Source organism: Pecten maximus, chromosome 18, assembly GCF_902652985.1.
Source record: "Pecten maximus chromosome 18, xPecMax1.1, whole genome shotgun sequence".
In the NCBI taxonomy this organism is placed as follows: Eukaryota; Metazoa; Mollusca; class Bivalvia; order Pectinida; family Pectinidae; genus Pecten; species Pecten maximus.
In genome coordinates this window covers 10141780-10169082 of record NC_047032.1, presented here as the reverse complement: position 1 = coordinate 10169082, position 27303 = coordinate 10141780, and the positions used below count along the sequence as shown (strand labels likewise).

The following is a 27303-nucleotide window of genomic DNA, read 5'->3' as shown; positions in this document are numbered from 1 at the left end:
AAATAAGTGTTTATACGTACATAAAGTAAAATCTGGTCAAACAAATGCTCCTATCCTGTGCTATAGACACTTGTGAACATAACAGCATGGCTATTTTTCAGGTTTGATCATTTGCATGACTTAGAATTATTCCATGCCAAATCTGACCACAAAGTTACTCTACAGAAGAAACTGGTAGCATCTATAGCATAATATTGGTGATTGTAAGAAGCTACATGTCCAAACAAACATTTTGGTATGTTACATGACATTTTTTGTGCAAATCTTAAGGTATTTATTCGTGCTTTGAAATTCAACACTATTCTGCTATATAGATGACCCTTAAGGATTTGAAGCAGCTTCGATTGATAAATTTATATGCTTGATTTGACGACTGACATTTTCGAAGAATTACAATAGATAGAAGCATGTATATTTACCTGCTGCCTTGAGCCCCTCTTTGAAGACAGTAAGTGTGTTTCCCCCACAATGCTGTTGGTCAATGGAGACTTCCTGTTTGGGTTCGTACTGATCCCGTGGCAGTGTGAGGTTCGGTCCGTGGTATTTCATTGTGATTTCACAAAGTGTTTGTACTTCTCCTTGATGCATCACAGCTGGTTCCTGTCGATGCAGCATCAAAGCCCCCTGCAAAAATAATCAAAATTGTTTGATTTTTTTTTTCAAGCTTAAATTATTTTCTATTACATATACTGCTAAATTAATTCTGCAGTTTTAAAAGCTTGAGAATATTTCTTTTTTTACGCAGTTGAGATGACTGTATAACCATGCATCATATGCCAAAAAAATGGGTCTAAAACAATTTTATATTAAGATTATTTTATGAATTTTCTGTGAAAGACCTTGGTAAGTTGGTAGGTCATTTTTTCAAGATTGGGTACTTACAATAATATCTACATGTATCTTAAGAAAATTATTCAAGCAGAGAATCAGTTCTTTTATAAAATACAATATTCAGAAGTGTCAATGCTTATCCCAGATTTTCTATCCTGATGGGAAGTTTATACAAATCTCAGAAAAAAATTAGACACAAACCTTTTTCTAGACAGAAAATTATAATAGAAGGTTTACAACATGTATACTATATAAGTATCAAAGAGACAATATCTCACCTACTTAACAGTCTACATAACATACAAACAGTATGGCAAGACGTTTGGGTTTTTACCTATATAAGTCAGACATATTTATCTGAATTAGAGATATCTCTATTGATTGACATAATCAGATATACATCTGAAAAAAAATCACTCCATGCAGTTAAGGTCAGAACTAGAAAGGAAACAGGTTAATTAACTTTTACTACGAGCAAGAAAAAATGACCAGGTATACTTTCATTTTTTAAAATTCTTATTTTCCTCTGAGTATTTTTAAAATGATTTTATAAAAGTTACTTTTTTCCTTACATTAACAAATTGCAGCAGATTCCTGGCCATTTTTACTTTATTGACATAATTACACAACATGCTGAGGTAGGTAAATATATTAAAACACATACAATGTGTATCAGTGAAGATACATGTAAAGACGAGGGAAGGAAAGAAGAACAGATACCTTATTTAAATTATTAAAAAAAAAATCAAGATAATTTTCAACATTTTCAAAAAATGTCTTTTTGAGATAATAAATGATATGTAATAATAACTTGGCAGAGTTTTCTCAGTAATTACTTTCGATTTGCTGCATAACATGAAGCTTTCGTTGTGTATAAACTTTCGTTGTTTTTGTGGTTACTTTGAAACCATGAATATTGTTGTTTGTATAATCATTATATTTTTGTCGCATGGGCTAACCATCAAAGTTTGTACCCATCAAATAATTTGTTGAAAGCTCCAAATCAAGAAAGAAAGTACACACAAACATTTCATGATAAACAGTATTTCAAAAGCCTAATAATCCCTGCTCCTACAACTCCATAAAGGGGCATAACTCTGTAGAGAATAAGTTTCATTACAAATGGCTGAGCTACCTGGGTAATGAATTTTTACTCTGGCCACTCTCTCTCCCCTCATATCATCTTTCCTGAGAATCCATAAATGTCACGAAAGTTTCAGCTATAAAACATGATCATTTTTATCCCTTTTTCTTGTTGCACAATTAAAATGGATAGACAGCTTATGATGATGAAAGACACATTTACATGTTATATAAGACACATTGGGTGTTACATGTTATATAAGACACATGGGTGAACTGAAAGACACATTAGGATAAGACACAACGACTAAGACACATGATTCGTGACATACTTCCACAACAGACAATTGTGATGGTGGGTGTGATTCTTCATCAGGTTCTGAGTTTCTCTGAAAGTCAAAGTTTTTGTATAATGATAAAAATATCTGTAATGATAACTCCTATCGGGAAGTGGTGTGTGAACACACAATGGTCAAGGAACTTCAAAGAAACTATGGAAAAATTACGGATTTCAGAGAAAAGGTGATTATTTAAACATAAGTTTTGCTATATTGAAGCTCAGGAGAAGGTTACACATCACAGTAAATCAAAGATAAAGAGTATATAATTCATTTTTCTGGTTAATGTTATACAAGATACATTTAATATCATTTAGTTTAGGTCTATGGAGTAGATAGAGCAAGCTTATAATAGTTTTGAAATGGTCAGAGAAATGATAAATTAGAAGAGATAAGGAATTTCTTTTGAAAAACAACAATGAAATATTTATTAAATATGAACTTAACTATGAATTAAACTTTGTTATCTCTAAGAATTGACATTGATATTATTTCAAATGTAAAACTTTTATCAGTCTTGATAAACATTTTCTACAATTTACATTTTATAGATGCTATTTTCACTTCATTAGAGATGTGTACATTTTAATGTGTTTCATTCTAGAATCTACATTTTTAATCTGTAGGTTTACTTCACCAGTAGGGGTGAAGGGGTTGACTATTGTTTGGAAATTGCTCAAATTGAATGATATTGAAATATCCATGTCTTCAAAATTAAAAAAAAAAACACTTGCTAGAGAAATGGTAACAAGCTAATTTTTTATGTTACCATAGCAACCAACTTATCTTGTAAAAAGGATATTTGTATTGATAGAATTACTCGTATAAAAAATAATGATGTCACTAGAATGTGATTCAATGTGAAGCATGTGATATATGAGGAGAAATCTGATTGGCTGTGAGTCAGGTGACACATATTGACTGATTTAATTGGATGTAATTGGTTGAATGTGAGTCATGTGATACACAAAGATGAATCTCATTGGATGGTTCAAACAAAACAACCCACTACAAATAATATTCTTAAACTTCACACATGATAACAAGTTCAGCTGAGAACCACAGATCAAACAGAACAAAAACAGCTTTTAAAACCTTTCTCTGTATATCTCTCAAATAAAACCACAGCATATCCTACCGATCATGAATTCTGTTTGTATCATTTTGATGAATTCCCCTGATGTACCCCATCACTAATACCTAATTATATTTCCCATCTGGGACCCCATTCAATGGTGGAGTAATTTTTATAGAATGTTTTTTTTTTATGGTTATGAAAGTATTCAAAATATCTATTAAATATCTGTTTAATACAATACATATTAAACCCAGGTATGTTGACAGGTACAGTTGTACATATATAACAGACACATTATTTTCATACTTTTTTTTGCACTAATTTTAAAATTTCCCTTTATGAGCCCCTGGATATTCTGTATGGATTCCCCTTTATAGTGCCCCTCACCATGGTTGGAGATCTTTTCACCGGTGTATCCCTCTGTGTCATCCGAGCATCAGCTGTTCTTGGCCGTGGACCACGGGCTCGTGCAGAGTTATTCCCCTTGCTGCTACGTGCACTGCGGGGAGGAGTCGGTATTTGATTCATACTGTATGGAGACACTAACCCCTCCCCTTGTTCCATCTTAGATAATGTCAGGGCGTACTTCCTAAGGGCAGTTGAGTCAAGCTGTAATGAAAATTTAATATACATTTTTAATATTTTATAAAATAACAGAAACAAGAACAATGTCATTCAGATTTCCCTGCACTGAGAGAAACATAAAAAATGTTGAAAGATTGCTCTGAAAAAGCAAAACTAGTGATTTTCATGCTCTCCTGGTCTGATCATAAGTTCAGATTCCATCATGCTACAAAGTAGTTCTGGGGCTGAAATGACTAAGTCTGTAAGACTGTCAGCCATGTAACATCAAGTGAAGATCGGCGGTGTGTGGTTCGATACTCCCTACCTATGTCAGTTCGTGTTTCTAAGGAAGCTAAGAGACTTCAGGCCAGTCTGTTCAGTCATGGTCGTGTCCTTGGGAAAGGCACTTTACTCCAATAGCTCTGGATGGGAGATGGGCATCAGGTTTGTTGTTCAGTGTGGTAGTCACCAACTACTACAAGTAAAGCCGCCTTAGAATGACCCTAGCTGCTCACAGGGCGATAAACCCAGTAAACAAACAAACAAACAAACATAGTAATCCTTACCGCATACAGGTGTCTTGTGTCAATTTCATCCTGATGTTCCTTTGAACGGGATGGGGAGTGGCTCTCCTCTCCCATTTCTGAGGTTGGGGTCAAAGGTCGTCCATTTTCATCTACATATATCACCTAGGAAACAAGGGCAGACAATCAGAATATGGTGGTAGGTGCATAATACACAAAAATTATGCTAAAAGTTGTTGGAATAAATTTTTAATTCAATACATCACACAACATATTTAACCAGATTTAATCTTTGTACATTTCACAACCACTTTTTAAAATGTTTGTATATCAAAGCAAAAAAATATATAGATGTGTATGAAAAGTAAACATGCATGAATTCTTGTATTCAAGCTACAGTTTGCTGTCAAATTGTTCATTTTAGAGAATTCTGAAATTTTATCATTATTTTTTAAGAATTTTGAATAAAAATTACTTTTGTGTTATATACTTAAGAGTTATATTTTACATATTTTTTATATATCTAACTAAATATACACAGCACACATATGGTGTAATGTCAATACACAGATTAATTATATACTCAAGTTAAAACTATTAATTAATAAAACACGACAAATGCTTTAATATGAATCATGTAGATTTCAAGCTTCCAAGTGAGAGCCATGCAGGACATTGTATTTCAAGCTTCCAAGTGAATGAGACCTATTCTAAACACTCATTGCTTCACACTATTGATTGTGCTTGATTTAATAAAAGCTGAAAGTGGTGATTCAAAATTTATTGTTTAATAGTTGAAAAAAAAATCCAAAAATGAAATAATAATCCTATAGTATATATAATATACAGTGGTCAACATTGTAATCAGAAGTTCAGAACTTTTTAGAAAATGATTTACAATATAGTGAATGGAAAACGAAGGTCAATTTCAAAGACAGGGTGAATGGAAAACAAAGGTCAGAATTTCAAAGACAGGATGAATGGAAAACGAATGTCAGAATTTCAAAGACAGGATGAATGGAAAACGAAGGTCAATTTCAAAGACAGGATGAATGGAAAACGAATGTCAGAATTTCAAAGACATGATGAATGGAAAACAAAGGTCAATTTCAAAGACAGGATGAATGGAAAACGAATGTCAATTTCAAAGACAGGATGAATGGAAAACAAAGGTCAGAATTTCAAAGACAGGATGAATGGAAAACGAAGGTCAATTTCAAAGACAGGATGAATGGGAAACAAAGGTCAGAATTTCAAAGACAGGATGAATGGAAAACGAATGTCAGAATTTCAAAGACAGGATGAATGGAAAACAAAGGTCAATTTCAAAGACAGGATGAAAGAAAAGCATGTCAATATGAGAAACAGGAGGAATGGAAAGCAAAGGCCGGTTCATTTCAGAGACATATGAATTAATATAACATAATACTGAATTTTAAAGGTCATAATAGGCTTGTAGGCAAGAGGTATCTTTGGAAATGTCAATTAGGCCTCAGAAGTTAGACATGACTGTTAAAGTATAGCAGAAATAGAAAATAACAAATTATTCTTCTATTACAGATGTAAACGGGACAGAATTGACCATATCCAGTGGTCGTAATTACTGACCATAGTCCTTAACTTACTTCCTGATATTTGTTAGGGGCACTGACTGGACGTCTGCGGCCGCTGGACGACCTACTTGCTGTCCGTGGGGACAGATAGGGTAAAATTTCCTCATCACCACGGCGACCACGCGTAGCCTGGCAACAATACAGGTATTAATGATTAGTCCAAAACTAAAACAATATATAAATCTCTAGGTTAAGGTTGGTCACAGCAAAACAAAGCTTTGGATCCATGCCATTCCTGTGTCTAAATCAAAACAGCCAAACTGTAAACAAAGGAAACACAACAAACAAACAAATACATTATGCATCAAACGTTTTATCTTCAGGTTATACATATTAATTCTCACCAACATTTAATTCTCACAAAGCACAATAAATTTTTCAGTTAGTTAGTTACTGTCTACAGAACTTCATGCACCTATTTTTAGCTTTCATCACAACGACTATAGTCAGTGTTCTGTCAGCTTTAGTTAGTTACTGGTTTACCACCTACATGACTACACCCATTGCTAGGTTTTATCATACGGAATATAGTCATTGTTCTGTCAGCTTTAGTTAGTTACTGGTTTACCACCTACATGACTACACCCATTGCTAGGTTTACCACCTACATGACTACGCCCATTGCTAGGTTTACCACCTACATGACTACGCCCATTGCTAGGTTTACCACCTACATGACTACGCCCATTGCTAGGTTTACCACCTACATGACTACGCCCATTGCTAGGTTTCATCATACCGACTATAGTCATTGTTCTGTCGGCTTTAGTTAGTTTCTGGTTTACCACCTACATGACTCTACCTATTTAAACTAGGTTTCTTAGCATTCTGTGAGCTTTTGTTTGTTACTGGATTGCTAGGTCTGGTCTCCCAACAATATTTCTGTCAGGTTGGCCATGCATATATACTAGTATATAAATTCAAAAGTATAGGCCAATAAAAGAGGAAGCCTCGTGAAATTGACAACACCCCCCCCCCCCTCCATTACTCTTGAATTGTGACCAGTATATCCTTGTATTATTGAATCATCTACACTAACTTCCATAAAATGGCCAAGTTGTCCCTGTGACTAAGACTACATCCAGAACTCTTAATTCGCTCCTATAACCAATTAACGATTCAGACCTGTAACTATATATATAAAAAGGATCTCGGTAATAAATGTCTGGCTGTAACGCTACCATTAACTATTCTGCCAATTCTCGGGCATTCGGAGTCAATTTAAACATCATACCAAAGATTATAAGCCCTTTACATCTTAGCCTGAGCCGCGGAGTGAAAATCTACAGTGCTGTGAATTCATAAGAAGGAATTATAACCGAATATAAGTAGCCGAATACAAGTGTATATAAAAGTAATCTGGAACTTTAATTAATCCACTAATTGTTTGGTTATATCAGGCAAGTAAAATACAATAACAGTAGTTGTCAGGTGTAAAAGTATAAAAGTACTTTTTCTGTACTTTATTATGATTATGAAATGTACTAAAAGTATACTTTTTTAGGGTTTTTTTTGTACTTGTGTACTTTTTTTGACTCAATTTGGAACTGTGTTGAACCCTCGGTTCCAAATTGAGTAAAAAAAAAGCATACTTTTTTAATGCTTTTTTAGTAAAAATTTTCTGTACTTTTTCTGTGCTTTATTTCGGTATGGGTTGGCCAAGCTGTGTATTACTACTATAAACTCCACTATATCACACATACAATTTGTTAATCGTAACTTGATATTTATCATATTAATGGACAAACTACGAACAACAAAATATTTATCGGAATAACTATGGTATAAACATATTGCCAGTTAAAGCAACATTAATTATTCAACACATGTATCCTGAACAGCCACCAAAGTCTGATCGAATTATCAGTGTGGCAGGCCTATACTAGCTAGCTAGGATACAGGTATTGTGTTTTAATCCATGGGGAAATAACGGCTTAAATAAACATCTCTTTGAATTAACTGTTTGAATTGATGCATTAAGTATCTTCCGTCCTCAAACAATCATGTTTATTGTGTTGGTAGGACAGAAAACAATACCAAACCAAAACACACAATATATTGATCCTATACCAATATCTTGAGAAGATATTTTTGTATGAACAGGTCGCTGGATAGCATACAGTTGTTTGTCCTTCCTGTTCACATCTAACACCACCCTCGAAGGCACTGAGAGCTGATTGGTCAGTTACGCGTATTACATTTTTGTTAGGGATTACACACTTTCACGCATTTATATAAGTTTATTAATCACTGTTTCTATACATATATATCAGGTTCAAGTGGAAAATTTTGATAAAATCAGGAAATTCATAAAGAACATCTAAATATTGCCTTTTCCATAAAAAGAACTTTAAATGATGTATTTAATTGTTTTAATAAATGGTCCTTGAAACTCCTGTATCTATCTGATTTCCACTGAAACAATTGTATAAAAACTAAAACTGAAGCATTAATTCCACAATTCAAAACCATTCAGATGACAACTACAGCAGTGATGTTGCCATGGTAACAACATTGGGGTGTAACCACTAACCACATGCTTTGGTGGACAAGAAAGTGCATTCTGAAATTCATCAACCACCTCTTCCACAACCGATGGTGTCGGCCTCTTTCTCATTTTCGGAGTCAAGAGAGGTAAAAGGTCAGCACCTTGTGGTTTCTTATTGGCAGCCTAGGAAACAATGATGGAGTAAATGCTTACTGACACGAAGAAGTAAAAACAGGTATCTTATTAGGAACATGGTTACCATCTTCATATGTATCAGGAATAAAGCATGCCAATTAGCACGAATCTAAAAATCTTCCAATTTTGGTAACTTTCTATCCTACATTTTAAACATCTCAAGGACACTATAGTCAAAATGTAACAAGCACAGAATTGGTAGCTAAGGTATCCAAGGGAGGTAACTATTACAAAATTTAACATTAATTTCAGACATAAAAATCTCTCACTCTGTCATATAACACCTCCCAGGGATACCTCACTCTGTTATATAACACATCCCAGGGATACCTCACACTGTTATATAACAACTCCCAGGGAATCCTCACACTGTTATATAACATCTCCCAGGGATACCTCGATCTGTCATATAACACCTCCCAGGGATACCTCACTCTATCATATAACACCTCCCAGGGATACCTCACACTGTTATATAACACCTCCCAGGGATACCTCACACTGTCATATAACACCTCCCAGGGATACCTCCCATTGTTATATAACACCTCCCAGGGATACCTCACTCTGTTATATAACACCTCCCAGGGATACCTCACTCTGTCATATAACACAGGGATACCTCACACTGTTATATAACACCTCCCAGGGATACCTCACACTGTTATATAACACCTCCCAGGGATACCTCACTCTGTTATATAACACCTCCCAGGGATACCTCACACTGTTATATAACACCTCCCAGGGATACCTCACTCTGTCATATAACACCTCCCAGGGATACCTCACTCTGTTATATAACACCTCCCAGGGATACCTCACACTGTTATATAACACCTCCCAGGGATACCTCACTCTGTTATATAACACCTCCCAGGGATACCTCACTCTGTCATATAACACCTCCCAGGGATACCTCACTCTGTCATATAACACCTCCCAGGGATACCTCACTCTGTTATATAACACCTCCCAGGGATACCTCACACTGTCATATAACACCTCCCAGGGATACCTCACTCTGTTATATAACACCTCCCAGGGATACCTCACACTGTCATATAACACCTCCCAGGGATACCTCACTGTGTCATATAACACCTCCCAGGGATACCTCACACTGTCATATAACACCTCCCAGGGATACCTCACACTGTCATATAACACCTCCCAGGGATACCTCACACTGTCATATAACACCTCCCAGGGATACCTCACTCTGTTATATAACACCTCCCAGGGATACCTCACACTGTCATATAACACCTCCCAGGGATACCTCACTCTGTCATATAACACCTCCCAGGGATACCTCACTCTGTCATATAACACCTCCCAGTGATACCTCACTGTGTCATATAACACCTCCCAGGGATACCTCACACTGTCATATAACACCTCCCAGGGATACCTCACACTGTCATATAACACCTCCCAGGGATACCTCACTGTCATATAACACCTCCCAGGGATACCTCACTGTCATATAACACCTCCCATGGATACCTCACTCTGTTATATAACACCTCCCAGGGATACCTCACACTGTTATATAACACCTCCCAGGGATACCTCACTCTGTTATATAACATCTCCCAGGGATACCTCACACTGTTATATAACACCTCCCAGGGATACCTCACACTGTCATATAACACCTCCCAGGGATACCTCACTCTGTTATATAACACCTCCCATGGATACCTCACTCTGTTATATAACACCTCCCATGGATACCTCACTCTGTTATATAACACCTCCCAGGGATACCTCACACTGTCATATAACACCACCCAGGGATACCTCACACTGTCATATAACACCTCCCAGGGATACCTCACTCTGTCATATAACACCTCCCAGGGATACCTCACTCTGTTATATAACACCTCCCAGGGATACCTCACTCTGTCATATAACACCACCCAGGGATACCTCACTCTGTCATATAACACCTCCCAGGGATACCTCACTCTGTTATATAACACCTCCCAGGGATACCTCACACTGTTATATAACACCTCCCAGGGATACCTCACACTGTTATATAACACCTCCCAGGGATACCTCCCATTGTTATATAACATCTCCCAGGGATACCTCACTCTGTCATATAACACCTCCCAGGGATACCTCACACTGTTATATAACATCTCCCAGGGATACCTCACTCTGTCATATAACACCTCCCAGGGATACCTCACTCTGTTATATAACACCTCCCAGGGATACCTCACACTGTTATATAACATCTCCCAGGGATACCTCACACTGTCATATAACATCTCCCAGGGATACCTCACTCTGTCATATAACACCTCCCAGGGATACCTCACACTGTTATATAACATCTCCCAGGGATACCTCACTCTGTCATATAACACCTCCCATGGATACCTCACTCTGTTATATAACACCTCCCATGGATACCTCACTCTGTCATATAACATCTCCCAGGGATACCTCACTCTGTTATATAACACCTCCCAGGGATACCTCACTCTGTCATATAACACCTCCCAGGGATACCTCACTCTGTCATATAACACCTCCCAGGGATACCTCCCACTGTCATATAACACCTCCCAGGGATACCTCACACTGTCATATAACACCTCCCAGGGATACCTCACACTGTCATATAACACCTCCCAGGGATACCTCACACTGTTATATAACACCTCCCAGGGATACCTCACTCTGTTATATAACACCTCCCAGGGATACCTCACTCTGTCATATAACACCTCCCAGGGATACCTCCCACTGTCATATAACACCTCCCAGGGATACCTCACTCTGTCATATAACACCTCCCAGGGATACCTCACTCTGTCATATAACACCTCCCAGTGATACCTCACTCTGTTATATAACACCTCCCAGGGATACCTCACACTGTCATATAACACCTCCCAGGGATACCTCACACTGTCATATAACACCTCCCATGGATACCTCACACTGTTATATAACACCTCCCAGTGATACCTCACTCTGTCATATAACACCTCCCAGGGATACCTCACACTGTCATATAACACCTCCCAGGGATACCTCACACTGTTATATAACACCTCCCAGGGATACCTCACTCTGTCATATAACACCTCCCAGGGATACCTCCCACTGTTATATAACATCTCCCAGGGATACCTCACACTGTCATATAACACCTCCCAGGGATACCTCACTCTGTTATATAACACCTCCCATGGATACCTCACTCTGTCATATAACACCTCCCAGGGATACCTCACTCTGTCATATAACACCTCCCAGGGATACCTCACACTGTTATATAACACCTCCCAGGGATACCTCACTCTGTTATATAACACCTCCCAGGGATACCTCACTCTGTCATATAACACCTCCCAGGGATACCTCACTCTGTCATATAACACCTCCCAGGGATACCTCACTCTGTCATATAACACCTCCCAGGGATACCTCCCACTGTTATATAACATCTCCCAGGGATACCTCACACTGTCATATAACACCTCCCAGGGATACCTCACTCTGTCATATAACACCTCCCAGGGATACCTCACACTGTTATATAACACCTCCCAGGGATACCTCACTCTGTTACATAACACCTCCCAGGGATACCTCACACTGTTATATAACATCTCCCAGGGATACCTCACACTGTTATATAACACCTCCCAGGGATACCTCACTCTGTCATATAACACCTCCCAGGGATACCTCACTCTGTTATATAACACCTCCCAGGGATACCTCACTCTGTCATATAACACCACCCAGGGATACCTCACTCTGTCATATAACACCTCCCAGGGATACCTCACTCTGTTATATAACACCTCCCAGGGATACCTCACACTGTTATATAACATCTCCCAGGGATACCTTTCCCTGTCAATTGTACAGTGAAAATACCACTAACAGTCCAAGTCAAGTGATATTTTATTAATCCTGGATTGATTTTCTTCCCATCTAGATACACCAAGCAGCTCTCCTTTACCTACATAAGTATGTACCCCATCCTATATAAAGCCAAGATGGCCTAGACCTTATGGATATATACCGTATTTTACCTATATAAAGATCAGACAGCCTAGTCCTTATAGATATATACCGTATTTTACCTATATAAAGATCAGACCACCTAGTCCCTATAGATATATACCATATTTAACCTATATAAAGATCAGATCACCTAGTCCCTATAGATATATACCGTATTTAACCTATATAAAGCCCAGATCGCCTAGTCCTTATAGATATATACCGTATTTAACCTATATAAAGATCAGATCGCCTAGTCCTTACAAGTGACCGATGTTTGGTAATAAGTTCAGAAATACAATTTCCCTGACCTGTAATAAACCTGCCCTATTGAGTCATAGATTATTTGTTGGCAACCCCCTGCTAGTCTGAGCCTGTCTCCTACCTTTGCTAGGACAGTAAAAATGGGCTTATCACAGACTATATGTGGTACTGAATCTGACACCAGGTAAAGATCTTGTCAGAGTAATCAATTCATTGACCTACTGGTACTGGCAGTATGACTTTTAAGGATATTAAAACTATTGATCAAAATCCACACCAGAACTGTTAACCATTGTGTGAGGTGTGTGGACTGTAAAACTCATTTCACCAAGATTTTCCCCAAACTATACATTTGTATCTTCTAGGCTAGATATGTTTTTCTGACATGAATTTTTTTGGGTTTTTTTTATCCATATGTATTTATATAAAGCTTGACATTTTTATAAAATTTGCCTATTATATATACTGTGTAATAGAAAACTTTCATCCAGGTCTAAGAACAAGAAATTTCTCAGCTCTTTTTCAAATTTACGCTGATTATAGTGAGATGGGAATTCGGTACTGCATTACCACTTCAGCTGATTACAACATCTAATTTCTCCTATTGACGAATGTAAAAAGGTAGTAAAAGTTCTTAGTACATACTGTAAAAGTACATATTTTAGAGGTGGTCTTATTTTAGCAGGGTCTTTTTTGCACAAGAAGCATTACACTAAATTATGATTGTGCTAAGTGCACTTCCTATGAAGAGTTTCTATATATCAAAATAATTTTGATGCACTAATTCATCATTGCGCTAATCTGTAAAAACTCGGAAATGCGCTAAAATTTGAGAACACCAAATAAAGTATATTTACAATATACACACACACAAAATATGTCACATGAAATGTTCCATATCAATTCTTGTCCATTTGTCATTCATATCAAGCATGAATGACAACAAGCATCAATTCAATACATGATTATATCACATAAACTGTAACAATTTATTAAAAAATTTGATGTGAATTAAATTTTGATGGATAAGTTTTTTTTTGTGCTTTTTTAATTTGATAGTACACCTAGTAATTTAACTCAGATAAAGGTTAGGTTTTATAGATAAGCTCACTGGTACTAACAGTATCAACTCGATAAATCTACATGTCTGTCCTTCATTGTATTGACACTCAACATCCCCTGTATCCATGCATGTCATTGATCCCGCGAGGAGCCATATGTCAATAACATTCAATCCAATCAGAGGAATCGAGGGTTTGATGTTGTATCGGTGTAGATCTGTACCTATAAATAATAGATCTACTGTCGTACCTATAGGGAGTTCCACCTCAATAAACATGTACTCGTCACGTTAACAATGTTTATCGAGATAGATTAAACTACTTCTCACAATTCCTAAATCATATTTCTTCAAATGGTTCATCATCCTGGAAATAATCCCTGAAATTTGATTGTTAGTATTTTTCAGGAAAAGCTATGGAAAATAAATTTGCCTATGAAAAGTTGATTTTGAACAAGTAGGAATTTCATTTGCATAATAAAACATGTTGTACATGGTATAACAAGGAATGTTCGTGTTTACTTTCTTTCGCGCTTTTGGAGCTTTCAAATTATTTCCTGGGTACAAACTTTCATTGTAAGCCCATGCAACAATAATATAACAGTAATACAAACAACAAATATTTGTTGTATTTATATTCCTGGTTCCATAGCAACCACAAAAACAATGAAAGTTTATACACAACGAACATTTCATGTTATAGAGTACAGTGGACCCGCAATAATCCGGACGCCGATAGTCCGGAAAACCCACAATCCGGACGGAAATGTCCGGGAACGGATTTCCGTAACGTTATTTGTACATCATACCACAGGTTTTTTTTTTACTTTTGGACTCATCGATAGAGCAACTCGACAGATTTAACTCTCTTCTCCGCCAAGTATTTGACTCTATCCCCCGAAATGAAGCTATATGACTCAAGCAAGTATACATATGGAATAGCTGATTCGTCATTCGATATCAAAATCAGTAAAAGACTTCATAAGAACATGATTCAAGTTTATATCTATTTCGAGCTTTACACAATAAGTCTCTTGGGTATAAAGGATTTTAAATGCTTTATATCTGATGAAGAACCACCTTGGAAAAATTCAGAGGATACTAGTGGTTAAACTGATTATGTTAATGGCGATTTAAATTCATTACCGAAAACACTTAATATATATCACAGCTAGTCAAATAATGCTGAGATATACAAGCTAGATGATAGATGATAGAAAAACTACCATCTTTACTCAAAACAATTTTATATATGTAATCATATCTGTCAAGAAGCACTTATTTTATACCAATATGTGTTGTTTTCAAGCTCTTTGTCCACCTACAACTGTCTGACAGAAAAGTCTGACCGTTGAGTTCTCTAATGGCCGAAACATAATTTAAAATTAGATATTTTTCATTAAGTTATTAAAATTCAATCAGTTTATTGCTTGAACATCTTATCCCAACCTCGTGTTTGGCTATCTACTAAGGGACTAACATGGTTACTGCCATCCAGCCTTTACCAAAACATTTCTAAATGTCAGATCCCACTTTCACAAGTTATCCGGACCACCTTTAATTCTCTTACGAGCTACAGTTGAAGGAGTATTCGTTTTCTTCAATTGTAACAAAATTTCAGGGCAATTTAAATGTTTGGCTATCAAGAACCCAACATTACAAGTAACTCATTTTAAATAAGATTTCACAAAAGTCAACAAAATAAAATCAATACATACCCTCACTCTGCGAACCAGTTCTATTTTGCCGATCTCCTCCAGCTTGCGTTTGATCTCGACCTGTCGTGTGCGCTCGAGGTCAAGCGTCTTGTGTACGATGGCTTGTGATAGAAGGTCCTTGACATGTTTTTTGTGTTCCTTGCGGGCCATGTTAAGTCTATACTGGTTTTCCGAGACGATCTTTCCTCGTGTACTTATCTAAAACAAAATTTTGTGGTAATATTCTTGAATAAGCTTGAAAAACAATAAGTCTAACATTAGAACTTGAACTTTTTATAATACATGTATATGTGTATAGAGGTTACTAGGTGTTTCATTGAAAAAAAAACTAGTGACCTTCATAGACAGGTTTCTGTTATAGAGAGGGCCTTTATAGACAGGTTTATTATAGAGAGGGCCTTTATAGACAGGTTTGTTATAGAGAGGGCCTTTATAGACAGGTTTATTATAGAGAGGGCCTTTATAGACAGGTTTGTTATAGAGAGGACCTTTATAGACAGGTTTGTTATAGAGAGAACCTTTATAGACAGGTTTGTTATAGAGATGAGCTTTATAGACAGGTTTGTTATAGCGTGGACATTTATAGACAGGTTTGTTATAGAGATGAGCTTTATAGACAGGTTTGTTATAGACAGGACCTTTATAGACAGGTTTGTTATAGAGATGACCTTTATAGACAGGTTTGTTATAGAGAGGGCCTTTATAGACAGGTTTGTTATAGAGAGGGCCTTTATAGACAGGTTTGTTAAAGAGAGGGCCTTTATAGACAGGTTTGTTATAGAGAGGACCTTTATAGACAGGTTTGTTATAGAGAGAACCTTTATAGACAGGTTTGTTATAGATGACCTTTATAGACAGATTTGTTATAGAGATGGCCTTTATAGACAGGTTTGTTATAGAGATGACCTTTATAGACAGGTTTGTTATAGAGAGGACCTTTATAGACAGATTTGTTATAGAGAGGGCCTTTATAGACAGGTTTGTTATAGAGATGGCCTTTATAGACAGGTTTGTTATAGAGATGACCTTTATAGACAGATTTGTTATAGAGAGGACCTTTATAGACAGGTTTGTTATAGAGCACATTTATAGACAGGTTTGTTATAGAGCACCTTTATAGACAGGTTTGTTATAGAGATGACCTTATAGACAGGTTTGTTATAGAGATGACCTTATAGACAGGTTTGCTATAGAGGACCTTTATAGACAGGTTTGTTATAAAGCGGACCTTTATAGACAGGTTTTAACAGCTACCTTTGTTGTGTTATATTAATGTGGTGGGCATGTAAACATAGACTTCTTTTACTTAAATTAAACCAAATTTCAACTTTTTTCTCAATTTACTTGTTTATAAGTTCAAACTGTCATTAATGTAGAACAACATGGAGACTCACCAGGCCGGATTTCCGTAGATGGCGCCGCATGCGGACATTGGAGAAATATCCTGCCAGATTCTTGTCTGTCAGACTGTTGTAGGTGGCCAAAGGGCTGTAAAACAAAATACAAGTATAACATCATAGCTAAAGGAATAATGGTAATCACAGGTAGGTCACAGGTAATAACAGGTAGGTCACAGGTAATAACAGGTAAGTCACAGGTAAGTCACAGGTAGGTCACAGGTAGGTCACAGGTAGGTCACAGGTAGGTCACAGGTAGGTCACAGGTAATAACAGGTAGGTCACAGGTAAGTCACAGGTAATAACAGGTAAGTCACAGGTAGGTCACAGGTAGGTCACAGGTAATAACAGGTAGGCCACAGGTAAGTCACAGGTAATAACAGGTAAGTCACAGGTAATAACAGGTAAATCACAGGTAATAACAGGTAGGTCATAGGTAATAACAGGTAGGTCACAGGTAATAACAGGAAGGTCACAGGTAATAACAGGTAAGTCACAGGTAATAACAGGTAGGTCACAGGTAATAACAGATAAGTTACAGGTAATAACAGGTAGGTCACAAGTAATAACAGGTAGGTCACAGGTAATAACAGGTAAGTCACGGGTAATAACAGGTAAGTCACAGGTAATAACAGGTAAGTCACAGGTAATAACAGGTAGGTCACAAGTAATAACAGGTAGGTCACAGGTAAGTCACAGGTAAGTCACAGGTAATAACAGGTAGGTCACAGGTAATAACAGGTAAGTCACAGGTAATAACAGGTAGGTCACAAGTAATAACAGGTAGGTCACAGGTAATAACAGGTAAGTCACAGGTAAGTCACAGGTAATAACAGGTAAGTCACAGGTAATAACAGGTTAGTCGCAGGTAAGTCACATGTTAGTCACAGGTAGGTCACAGGTAAGAACAGGTTAGTCACAGGTAATAACAGGTAAGTCACATGTTAGTCACAGGTAGGTCAAAGGTAAGAACAGGTAAATCCAAGATAATCAATATGATTTATTTCAATATGTACCAGTAATTCCATCGACTAAACATAACACATTGGAGCATCTGTAATTCTGGAATTTTGTGGTGGGATCAGAATTACATTGCTTGTATTAAAGTTTAACAAATCATTTTAGAATTTATTACAATGATAATAGACTTAAAAAGTGAAGATACATTTCATCAGATCTCTTCTATTTTGATAAATTCTAAACCGATTTGTTACACTTCAGTAAGGCTTATTTCCTGTCAGTTTATAACGTACTGAAGTATTTCATCTAAACAAATCAATCTTAATGCCTCGCCTATGTCAGCTAGTGTCGAAAATAACTAGGGTTCCAATTGAAACCAAACCTGTCATGACGCAAGGCGACATGGACATTTGTAATTTGATCTAGCCAGATCTATAAAGAATTTCCACTGATTAAACATATCATATGTCAATTGGTAAATTGAAGTGCAAGATTCCCATAAGAACATAATTAGATGCTTAAATTGTGCAAATTTTATATAAAAAAAAAAAAAAAAAAAAAGGATTAAAAGAAAACTTAACTTGTGTGAAATAATGATATAGTGTATCAAACACAATGAGATCGCTTAAAGTGCTTCGTTCTGGCTCGGAACGTACACTCAAACAACTTTCCCATTTAATTTTACAGACTGGTATTTATACATTAATCTATGTTTTAGGACGAAGTCAGTTTACAAAGTCTACCAGTTTGTGACTCAATGATATATTGCACACCACAAATCTCCAGAAACAGGACTATAATGGTCGCATGTAGGTGTCATATCAATCAATGCTTGTTGTTACCTGTCCTCACTCCAATATTGAAACTTTTTTTTTCATTTCTTTACCATAAAATTAAGTTATGAGAAAACACTTTAAACATTGACGTGTCGTGTTGTGCGAGGATATCTAGCCTCGGGGGAGATTGTGTCACATGTTAAAGTACCTTCGGGTAACAGGTACCCTTTTGTAGTAAATACAAAATGTCTGGAGTAAAATTAAATGTACACAAAGTTTTGACATGCTGTGATTGAATTTAATAAGAATCAATACAAACAACAGTGACTTAATCATTTGTAATGGAATTCATTATTTATTTAATTCATTGTATGTAGACATTTTCTGTTTTGACATGCTTATCGCTATGTTGTCATGGATGCCAATGGATGTTTTAATATGCAGCTTGTTACAAAGTGTGTGCATTTTTTTATTATGCTTACATTTTTACATTTATAAATCTCATGAAATGAGAATGAATCTAGTTATCAGTCCATCATTCCCCCAAGATTTTATGAAAGTATTCTTGAAAAGAATTTTTTTCAGACTTATTTGAAATGTAATGTATTCATATTTTAACTGCATCCACAATTTAGTTATAGAAGAGACTCCAATCGCAACAAGCTGAGGATAATGTATCTTTATTATTCCGTATGTCTACCGATTTCGCCCATACAATGGGCTTCTTCAGGTCCCATTGTATGGGCGAAACCGGTAGACATACGGAATAATAAAGATACATCATCCTCAGCTTGTTGCGATTGGAGTCTCTTCTATATTTACCCATTTTCTCTATCGCCCTGCATACCTGGAGGTATCCAAGCGAGGATATCGGAACCTACGGAACCTCAACGAAAAGAACGGCGTTGGCTCTATGATTTACGATTAACCACCACAATTTAGTTAGATGTTTGTGTTTTTCTGGTTATGATGTCATATTTCATCCAATAACTGTTCTGATGTCAAAGTTATCAAACATGTGTTAATAACGAGATATATATTTATGTCATGTTGTGATAACCTTGATAACAGCTATTATGTGTTTTATTAAACACATGAGGTATCAGTGCGGTAAAAAGTCTAAAGGTTGCGACTACTTTTCAACGCCCCCAACCATCACCCAAATTTCTTTACACAATTGAATATCAGTTTGTTTTTTCTTCAAACGATTGAATACCTGCTCCATATCAAAATGACCATATTCATACCACGCCCAAGGATAAAACCTGCTGAAATAGAATATCTAGTGAATAATCAATACTAAAAACTTGTCTCCTGTTTCTTTAGTGTCTACCCAGGCCAACAGTTCATTACAAAGTATATATCAACAAAACACTCCACCGATTTGTAAATAATCAGACAAAACCTCTCAAAACAAAGTCAATTTCCACTTGTAAAAATTTAATGTCTGCTCAAAAGGTGTGGACTGAATTCTAAATAGGACAGGTAGATAACATACCTGTTCAGGTAGATACAGGTAAACAAAACTACCTGTATCATAAACAGATCAATACAGGCGAAAGTCTACACCTAGACAGGATATCGATGACTTCTCAAGGTCGCCACAACAAAATGATTCCAACTAATTCAGGATAACTTCTGAACACCTAGACAGGATATCGATGGCTTCCCAAGGTCGCCACAAAATGATTCCAGCTAATTCAGGATAACTTCTGAACACCTAGACAGGGTATCAATGGCTTCCCAAGGTCACCAAAAAATGATTCCAGCTAATTCTGGATAATTTCTTAAGGGAACGATTCAACATCACATGGCCTACCATGATTGAATTTTAATAAATTTGAAGCATTCTGAGTCTTAACGTGTTAAATACTATTTCTATGAAACAGATTATCCCCTAGATCAAGACACCTTACTGATCCCAAATGTATAAGTTATAAATCAGAGACTCGGCATCACTGCTTCGAAAGTTAACACAGTGACACCTGGTGGGGTAGATACAAAACAGTTAATTAACTATAAAAATAGCCGTTGTCATTTCGATGTGAGGTCCCCTTGTAGAAAAGTTTAAAAAAATGAAATAAGTACTGACAAGCATACAGGGTATTGCTAAAGCAATGCATGTTCCCTACTGGCCCTTTCTAAAAATACATGTAGTAACAGTGACCTTGACCTTGGCCCCAAAACCCTGAAATTCAAACTTGTCAGAGATATTATGGTCCTTTATCATCGTTTTAAGTATGATTAAAACCCCTCAAGGAATGAAGTCTCTAGCTAGAGAGCTAACAAACTTCGGCCTTATGTATGTACATACGACAAGACGAATAGAGGAAATCTATCGTCCTAATCTGTTTCACCGATATGGGGCTGATAAGGGTTAGACTAACAACTTATGTAATATGTTATCCAAAAAGTATACCGTGGAATATGTAGGAATAAAAGTGAAAAATAAATATTTTGTCAGAGCTTCAAAAAAGGCTACCCAGGTCAAGCATAATTACCTTGACCCTTCAGTTTTATTGGTATCTTAGTAGTATCAAGTGGCTACCTCACTGAGTAACACACAGGAGACCCATCACATTATCGAGATTGATTAGGGAAAAGAGACATTCCCAAGGATAAAACCATGAAAGTTACTGAAAAATTCACAACACATAATCCTGGTTAATGTTAAGTATCCAGAATTTAGAACAGGTTTTATATTTTTCGATCTTGATCTTTTGGACTATAGCACTATATAATTGTAAACAAGGAGAATATAGTTCACTAGGTGGAAGTTTCCCTTTAGCCTAGTGACAGGATGTCAGAGTCAGAGGTCACTAATTAGAACCCCAAAGTGGGAAGGTTATTACTATTGATAATTTGGTGCCATTGACCATTCCAGCTGTAATTAGCTATACGAGATTGAGAGATTAATCCATGGAGCCAAACAACCCAAAATGTGGTTGTCTATGGGAGAAAAGATTTTGTAAAGGAAGAAAGAGTGTAAAAGTAGAGAGTACATGTCACCTTACTAGCTCAGACGAGCGTGAAATTCCATAAGTGCCTGGGTGTCTATTTATTTCGACACTAGTTTCAGCCCCAACATAGGATATATTTCAATAATCTTTCCTTTTATATTACAATAGCAGTTTTCAGATTCAATGTCTCAATATATATATATGCACAGACAATGGCAGACTAAAACTAAAATTAGAAATTTCACAGATCTGATGATGTTTAGTTGTAAATTTTACTTTGTTTTATTATTAAGACACCAAAGTCCATCACAAATCCTTTCTGCTGCTACTTTTACTAGTTCATGAATAATACATTAACACATTGTTGGTGAGACTGAGAAAATTCTGGTCTAACAAATATAAAACATAGTGGTACCACTTGGTATCATTATGTGGATGTTTGAATGATCCACTCCTGTATAAATGTGTACAAAAGATCGATCACAGGTGCCTGACTCATTTTATAAAATAATAACATATAATAGTACATATGAATGAGATACTCTTATATGTTATTATTTTATAAAACGAGTCAGGCACCTGTGAAAAGATCCACTCCTGTAGAACAAAATTTGGGTACATGTCTTTAGAGCTGGTAATTAATCGATGTGATGTCATAATTAATGTCTGCAGATACATTTTACAATAATTTATATTGTGAATCAGCATACATTATAACAGCACAGAGAGGATGCAAAGCTACATTTATAAGTCTATAAACCTGTTTCACGTCTTTCAGGGTGGACATCAATGTACATGGTCATTAATTAATTAGTACTGGAAATAAAATCATTATTCTGGATAAACATTTGAAAACGTCCATCAGTTTCAAATAATTTGATTTAGATTTATTTCTAAATGTTGTTGTCTGGATGTAAACCTTGAAATGTAGTCGTCTGTGTATTATATAGGCCGACATTATGGCATATAATACACATCTACACGGACAGCAGCCTGAAGCAAATTAAGAAATAGTTTTGTTGCTACACTACGTCAATGTTAATCGAAGTTAACTCAATCTTCAGTCAATGATACAGTGTCTAAAACATCTTCCAAATGTGTTGTATATATTGATTCCTTTATTCCTTTATACGAAACCCTAATTAACGTCTCTAATCCATACATAGCGAGCTATCATGCTCTCACTCACAACAAGTCGAATCAAATAAAATGTCTGCCACCAAAATATAGAGCTTACCCTTCGTGAACGTGGCTCATGTTGCTGTTTGTTTCCTAGTCAGTCAGCTCTCGTGAGAAGAATGGACAGCCTTTTAGTTGGTTACTTCCTCCCCGGTATATGTTGTTTCAGTCGGCCATCACTGCAGAATTATGTACTATATTTAAATATGTACGTAACAGGAGCAACCAAAACAACATTTATTCAACAACCTCGTCGCCGGGGAAGGTCACGTGATCAAACACAGGGACCTCCCTTTCGGAATAAGTAATGTTTACGTTTAATACATAGCATAAGTCTAGAGACTAACAGTTCGGGGTCGTCGAGCAAGTGCGCGCTATATTAATTTTAAAGTTGAAGACGGAAATAGGTCAGAATGTTCCGGAAAAATTAATTGGTATTAATTGACAAATTACAAGAGAAATTTGTTTATTAACATCTCCGATATTTGAAAAAAAACTTTTGTTCATAAATTTGACTGACTGACACAGAATGTTATCACAAATCATTGATATAATTTGATGATGAATACCATACATATTGTTTTCTATACACTATATGAATGTTAAAATTCACTTAATGAAATACTGTTCAATAAATGTTAATAATATGTTCATAAATTATCAGGTTACATGTTGATATTAATAATCTGACTTTTTGTATGAAATCATTTCTTGTACACTTACAAGTAAGTCAAATATTTATTTAAGTGTTTTCTTTGTAGCAGCATTTATAACACACAGGTCGCGGTTGAGTTTTTTTTAAACGTGAAGGGGTGAGTTGATACCAGACAGTCGATTTGTTTACATAAAAAACATGACATTTCTATAATTCAGTTAAAAAATAATTTTTACAGAAATCCGATTTTTATCATTTGAGAAAAGTTTGATGTTCCGTTTTTCTAATAAAAGAGTGATATATAATGCACCTAAAAAAAATTCAAATTTCAGATTTTTTTTCAAATCAAATAAAGTAAGATATTTAAAAACAAAAAAAGGGGGGGGGAGGGGAGGGGGGGGGGCACATGAACCTTTAAATTCCATTTTGTAAATGATGTTAATACTTGTAATATATAGTGCACGTTATAAAAAGTGTAATCAAATAATCAGTACAAGGAAACAAGAAGACGAGGGGGTGGACTTCTTAGTTAATATTTATTAATTAGTGTATACTCCTATATTGGACCTGACTTACCCAGGCAGCATGATTGTACTCGTCTCTTCATGACAATAAAGTTGCGATATCGACATATTACAATTTCACGAACATGGGTCAGGAAATATCACATTCCCTCCAGTACAGGGTGACGAATTCAGGAGCAATAGTACCCAAGATCTTAACGTGACTGGACATCCACAGGATGAAGGTCTAGAACACCAGGGGACACCTCAGAGGTAGTTCCTGAATCATGGCATAGTCAAATACGCTACTCACATGTGTGTTTTGTACAATTCTCAGCCAAACGTGAGAAGAACTTAAAAGTCAAGTGTGCCTCCACGACAGAACAGAATATATACCAAGCTCAATTTCTATGGCGGCGATTTTTGTTGTTGTTGTTGTTGTTGTTGTTGTTGTTTAACGTCCTATTAACAGCCAGGGTCATTTAAGGACGCCTAGTGCCAGGTTTAGAGGTGGAGGAAAGCCGGAGTACCCGGAGAAAAACCGCCGGCCTACAGTCAGTACCTGGCAACTGCCCCACTTGGTTTCGAACTCGCAACCCAGAGGTGGAGGGCTAGTGTTAAAGTGTCGGGACACCTTAACCATTCGGCCACCGCGGCCCCGTAAGGCGGCGAACACTCCCTACTGGTATAGGGGTTGTAAGGAAAATTCGGGGCCTACTGGAATAGGGGTTGTAAGGAAAATTCGGGCTTCTCACCCCAGTAGTGGAGCGAATTGGATTGGTGTGGGGATACAACTAAATTCAGGAAGATTACCTTATAAATAAGAGACTACAGAAAGCAGCAAAAAATCCATGGAAGGTTGTGCAGCTTGAGCAAAGATAGTGCAAAGATGGTTAACCAATATGATTGTATAATGTAGAGAAGACAAGAGTAGGAAAAAAGGAGAAAAGATCAAATAGGCGTGATGATTTGTCAGTATTCCCCTTCAACAAATTCGAAACATATCCTTCTAAGAAAGTGAATGATCAGGCCAGCAAATAACAAGAAATATCTTTAAAAAAGATAAACAGCATAGTTTAAATGCTGGTGGTTATAATATAAAACTGCTGTGAAATAAATGAACGAACTAATGTGTTTTAGCACAGATAACAAAATGATATCAGTTTGAATCATTTTGGTGATAATACCATGCGCGTAGCCAAGTTATTTTGTATGTGTATGCAGAGAAATGAAATGAGGGGTGAATGAGTACCGTATTATGATATAGAGTTAAGTATTTGGACAATTTAAGTCCGTCATTTAACGATGTCCGAATAGTTACGTTGTCCTGTTTTCTTGAAACGACGAGCCTTTTACAGCATTTAGAATGATGATTTGTGTTGACTTTACCTTATTTTGCACGCTTGGAACACGTTTACATTTTGTCCGAAAATGTGTCCAATAACCATACGTACATAACCATAGTCTATTGGGCAAAGCAATACCTTTCCTGTGGGAAGGCTGTAAAAGAAAGAAATCAAGACCAAAAACCTGAGATCAACCTTGTATTTAAGTCGCGTTACCGTAACACGACGTTTTGGGATGATCATTGCGACAATGGGTGATGTTTTCATGACGGTATGTGTAGGTAAAATACATTTATATATAAAAATACAGTTGTAGTTATAAAAGTTCCAGTAAAGTCGAATTGAATTTAATATAAATGAATCTTTCAACTGCACCGGTGGTCATAACATAGCACGACATGTGTTCTAGAGTTAATTAAAAGTTGGAATTATAACGATTATCATTATACTCAGATAGGGGTTGATTGACGAGGATTAATGTCCTTGTTCCGATTATAGCCGAGCCTAGGACACTCTCTAAGATAGGGGTCAGAGTTCAGAAGCTTAACTACCAGAGAACTGTGTTCATGTGACAACCCAGGCTTTTTAAGTTTCATAAAATTTTATTCAATATTTACAGATAAAAACGTCATTCAATAATTGGAAAGTAATATGGTATGCTTTTTTAAGTCTCGTTTGGAAACGTTAATCCCACTATTTAGCAGCCTTGATATATAAGGCAAAACATTCGTGAAAAGCGTTGGTGTGCAAACCTAATGATTTAAAAATACATTAATTTACTAATTTCATTGAAGATCAGACAAAGGGTACATATATAATATAAAAATCTGTACATTTGAAAATTAAATTTCTGTGTCTATCTGCGTTCAGAAAGCTGTGTTTCATTATATTCAATAACATTTCTAAGCATACGGTATAGTAACGTTCACCTAACGTTTGAAAGCAAACGATTTCCTTACAAGTATTGATTCATTTCTGCATCTTACCAACTGTCATGTAGTGAGGAAAATTCCAATAGTGAATTTTGTACTCTATGCGCATATATAACTCCGGACCTGTTCTTTTGGTTAATGTTTTATAATTCATTTTAAGATTAACAGTAAAAAATATGTAAATCAGACTTCACCCTGGTTTCCGGTTGTAAGTAGTCCTTTATAGGAATGGCACCAAAGGGAGGATTTTAAATCAATTTAGATATGTAAATGAGATATTAACTCCAATTTTCACTATTCGCTCATTCACTACATGTACGTTTAACAATAGATGATATGTTTATTTTACTTTTCTTAATTGAGAAAGTATCAGATTATTTTTTCTACAAGTTTCATGCAATTTGTGCCGAAATACACACACATATTTGAAAAAAAAAAATTCTCGTTGTGTATAATTGTTATACTGGAATGAGTTAAATTATAAGTCTATGTTGTATTGTGTTTCGGCATATTATCGTGATAACATATCTTATATAAGATAATACATTTTTAAATATGTATTGTAGAAGGGAATGGTATGAGATAAACAGAAGAAAATTAGGAGAATTCAGAAAATAATTTGCTCTATTTTGAAGGTACAATACCAAATAGACTGATTGATCAAGACAAGAGAGGTGGAGGACGCCAAACCGGTATCAAGTTAATAATCATTTAGTAGAGTAAAGTTACAAAAAATATTATTGAATTATTCTATTTTTTTCTTTTAATTTAAGTTTCCTATGTTTAGGACTTAAC

The 27303-nt window shown here is 36.1% G+C and overlaps 1 protein-coding gene across 11 annotated transcripts in view; it reads right to left on the bottom strand.

Moving 5' to 3' along the window:
- The window catches only part of LOC117316697 (serine-rich adhesin for platelets-like), an 83771-nt gene extending 60435 nt beyond the window's left edge, over positions 1-23336 (bottom strand). For 10 of the 11 annotated variants that reach the window (XM_033871437.1, XM_033871432.1, XM_033871439.1 and 7 more), the window contains exons 1-8: positions 23131-23336; positions 17195-17288; positions 15801-15998; positions 6044-6160; positions 4461-4583; positions 3718-3939; positions 2247-2303; positions 420-624 (exon numbers count right to left, since the gene is read on the bottom strand). In XM_033871437.1, coding sequence (XP_033727328.1) covers positions 420-624; positions 2247-2303; positions 3718-3939; positions 4461-4583; positions 6044-6160; positions 15801-15998; positions 17195-17288; positions 23131-23150 — 1036 coding nt within the window. In that variant the 5' untranslated portion in view covers positions 23151-23336. The remainder of the gene's footprint in view (positions 1-419; positions 625-2246; positions 2304-3717; positions 3940-4460; positions 4584-6043; positions 6161-15800; positions 15999-17194; positions 17289-23130) is intronic. The other variant, XM_033871436.1, reaches the window with a different exon arrangement.
- Between the last annotated feature and the right edge of the window lie 3967 nt (positions 23337-27303).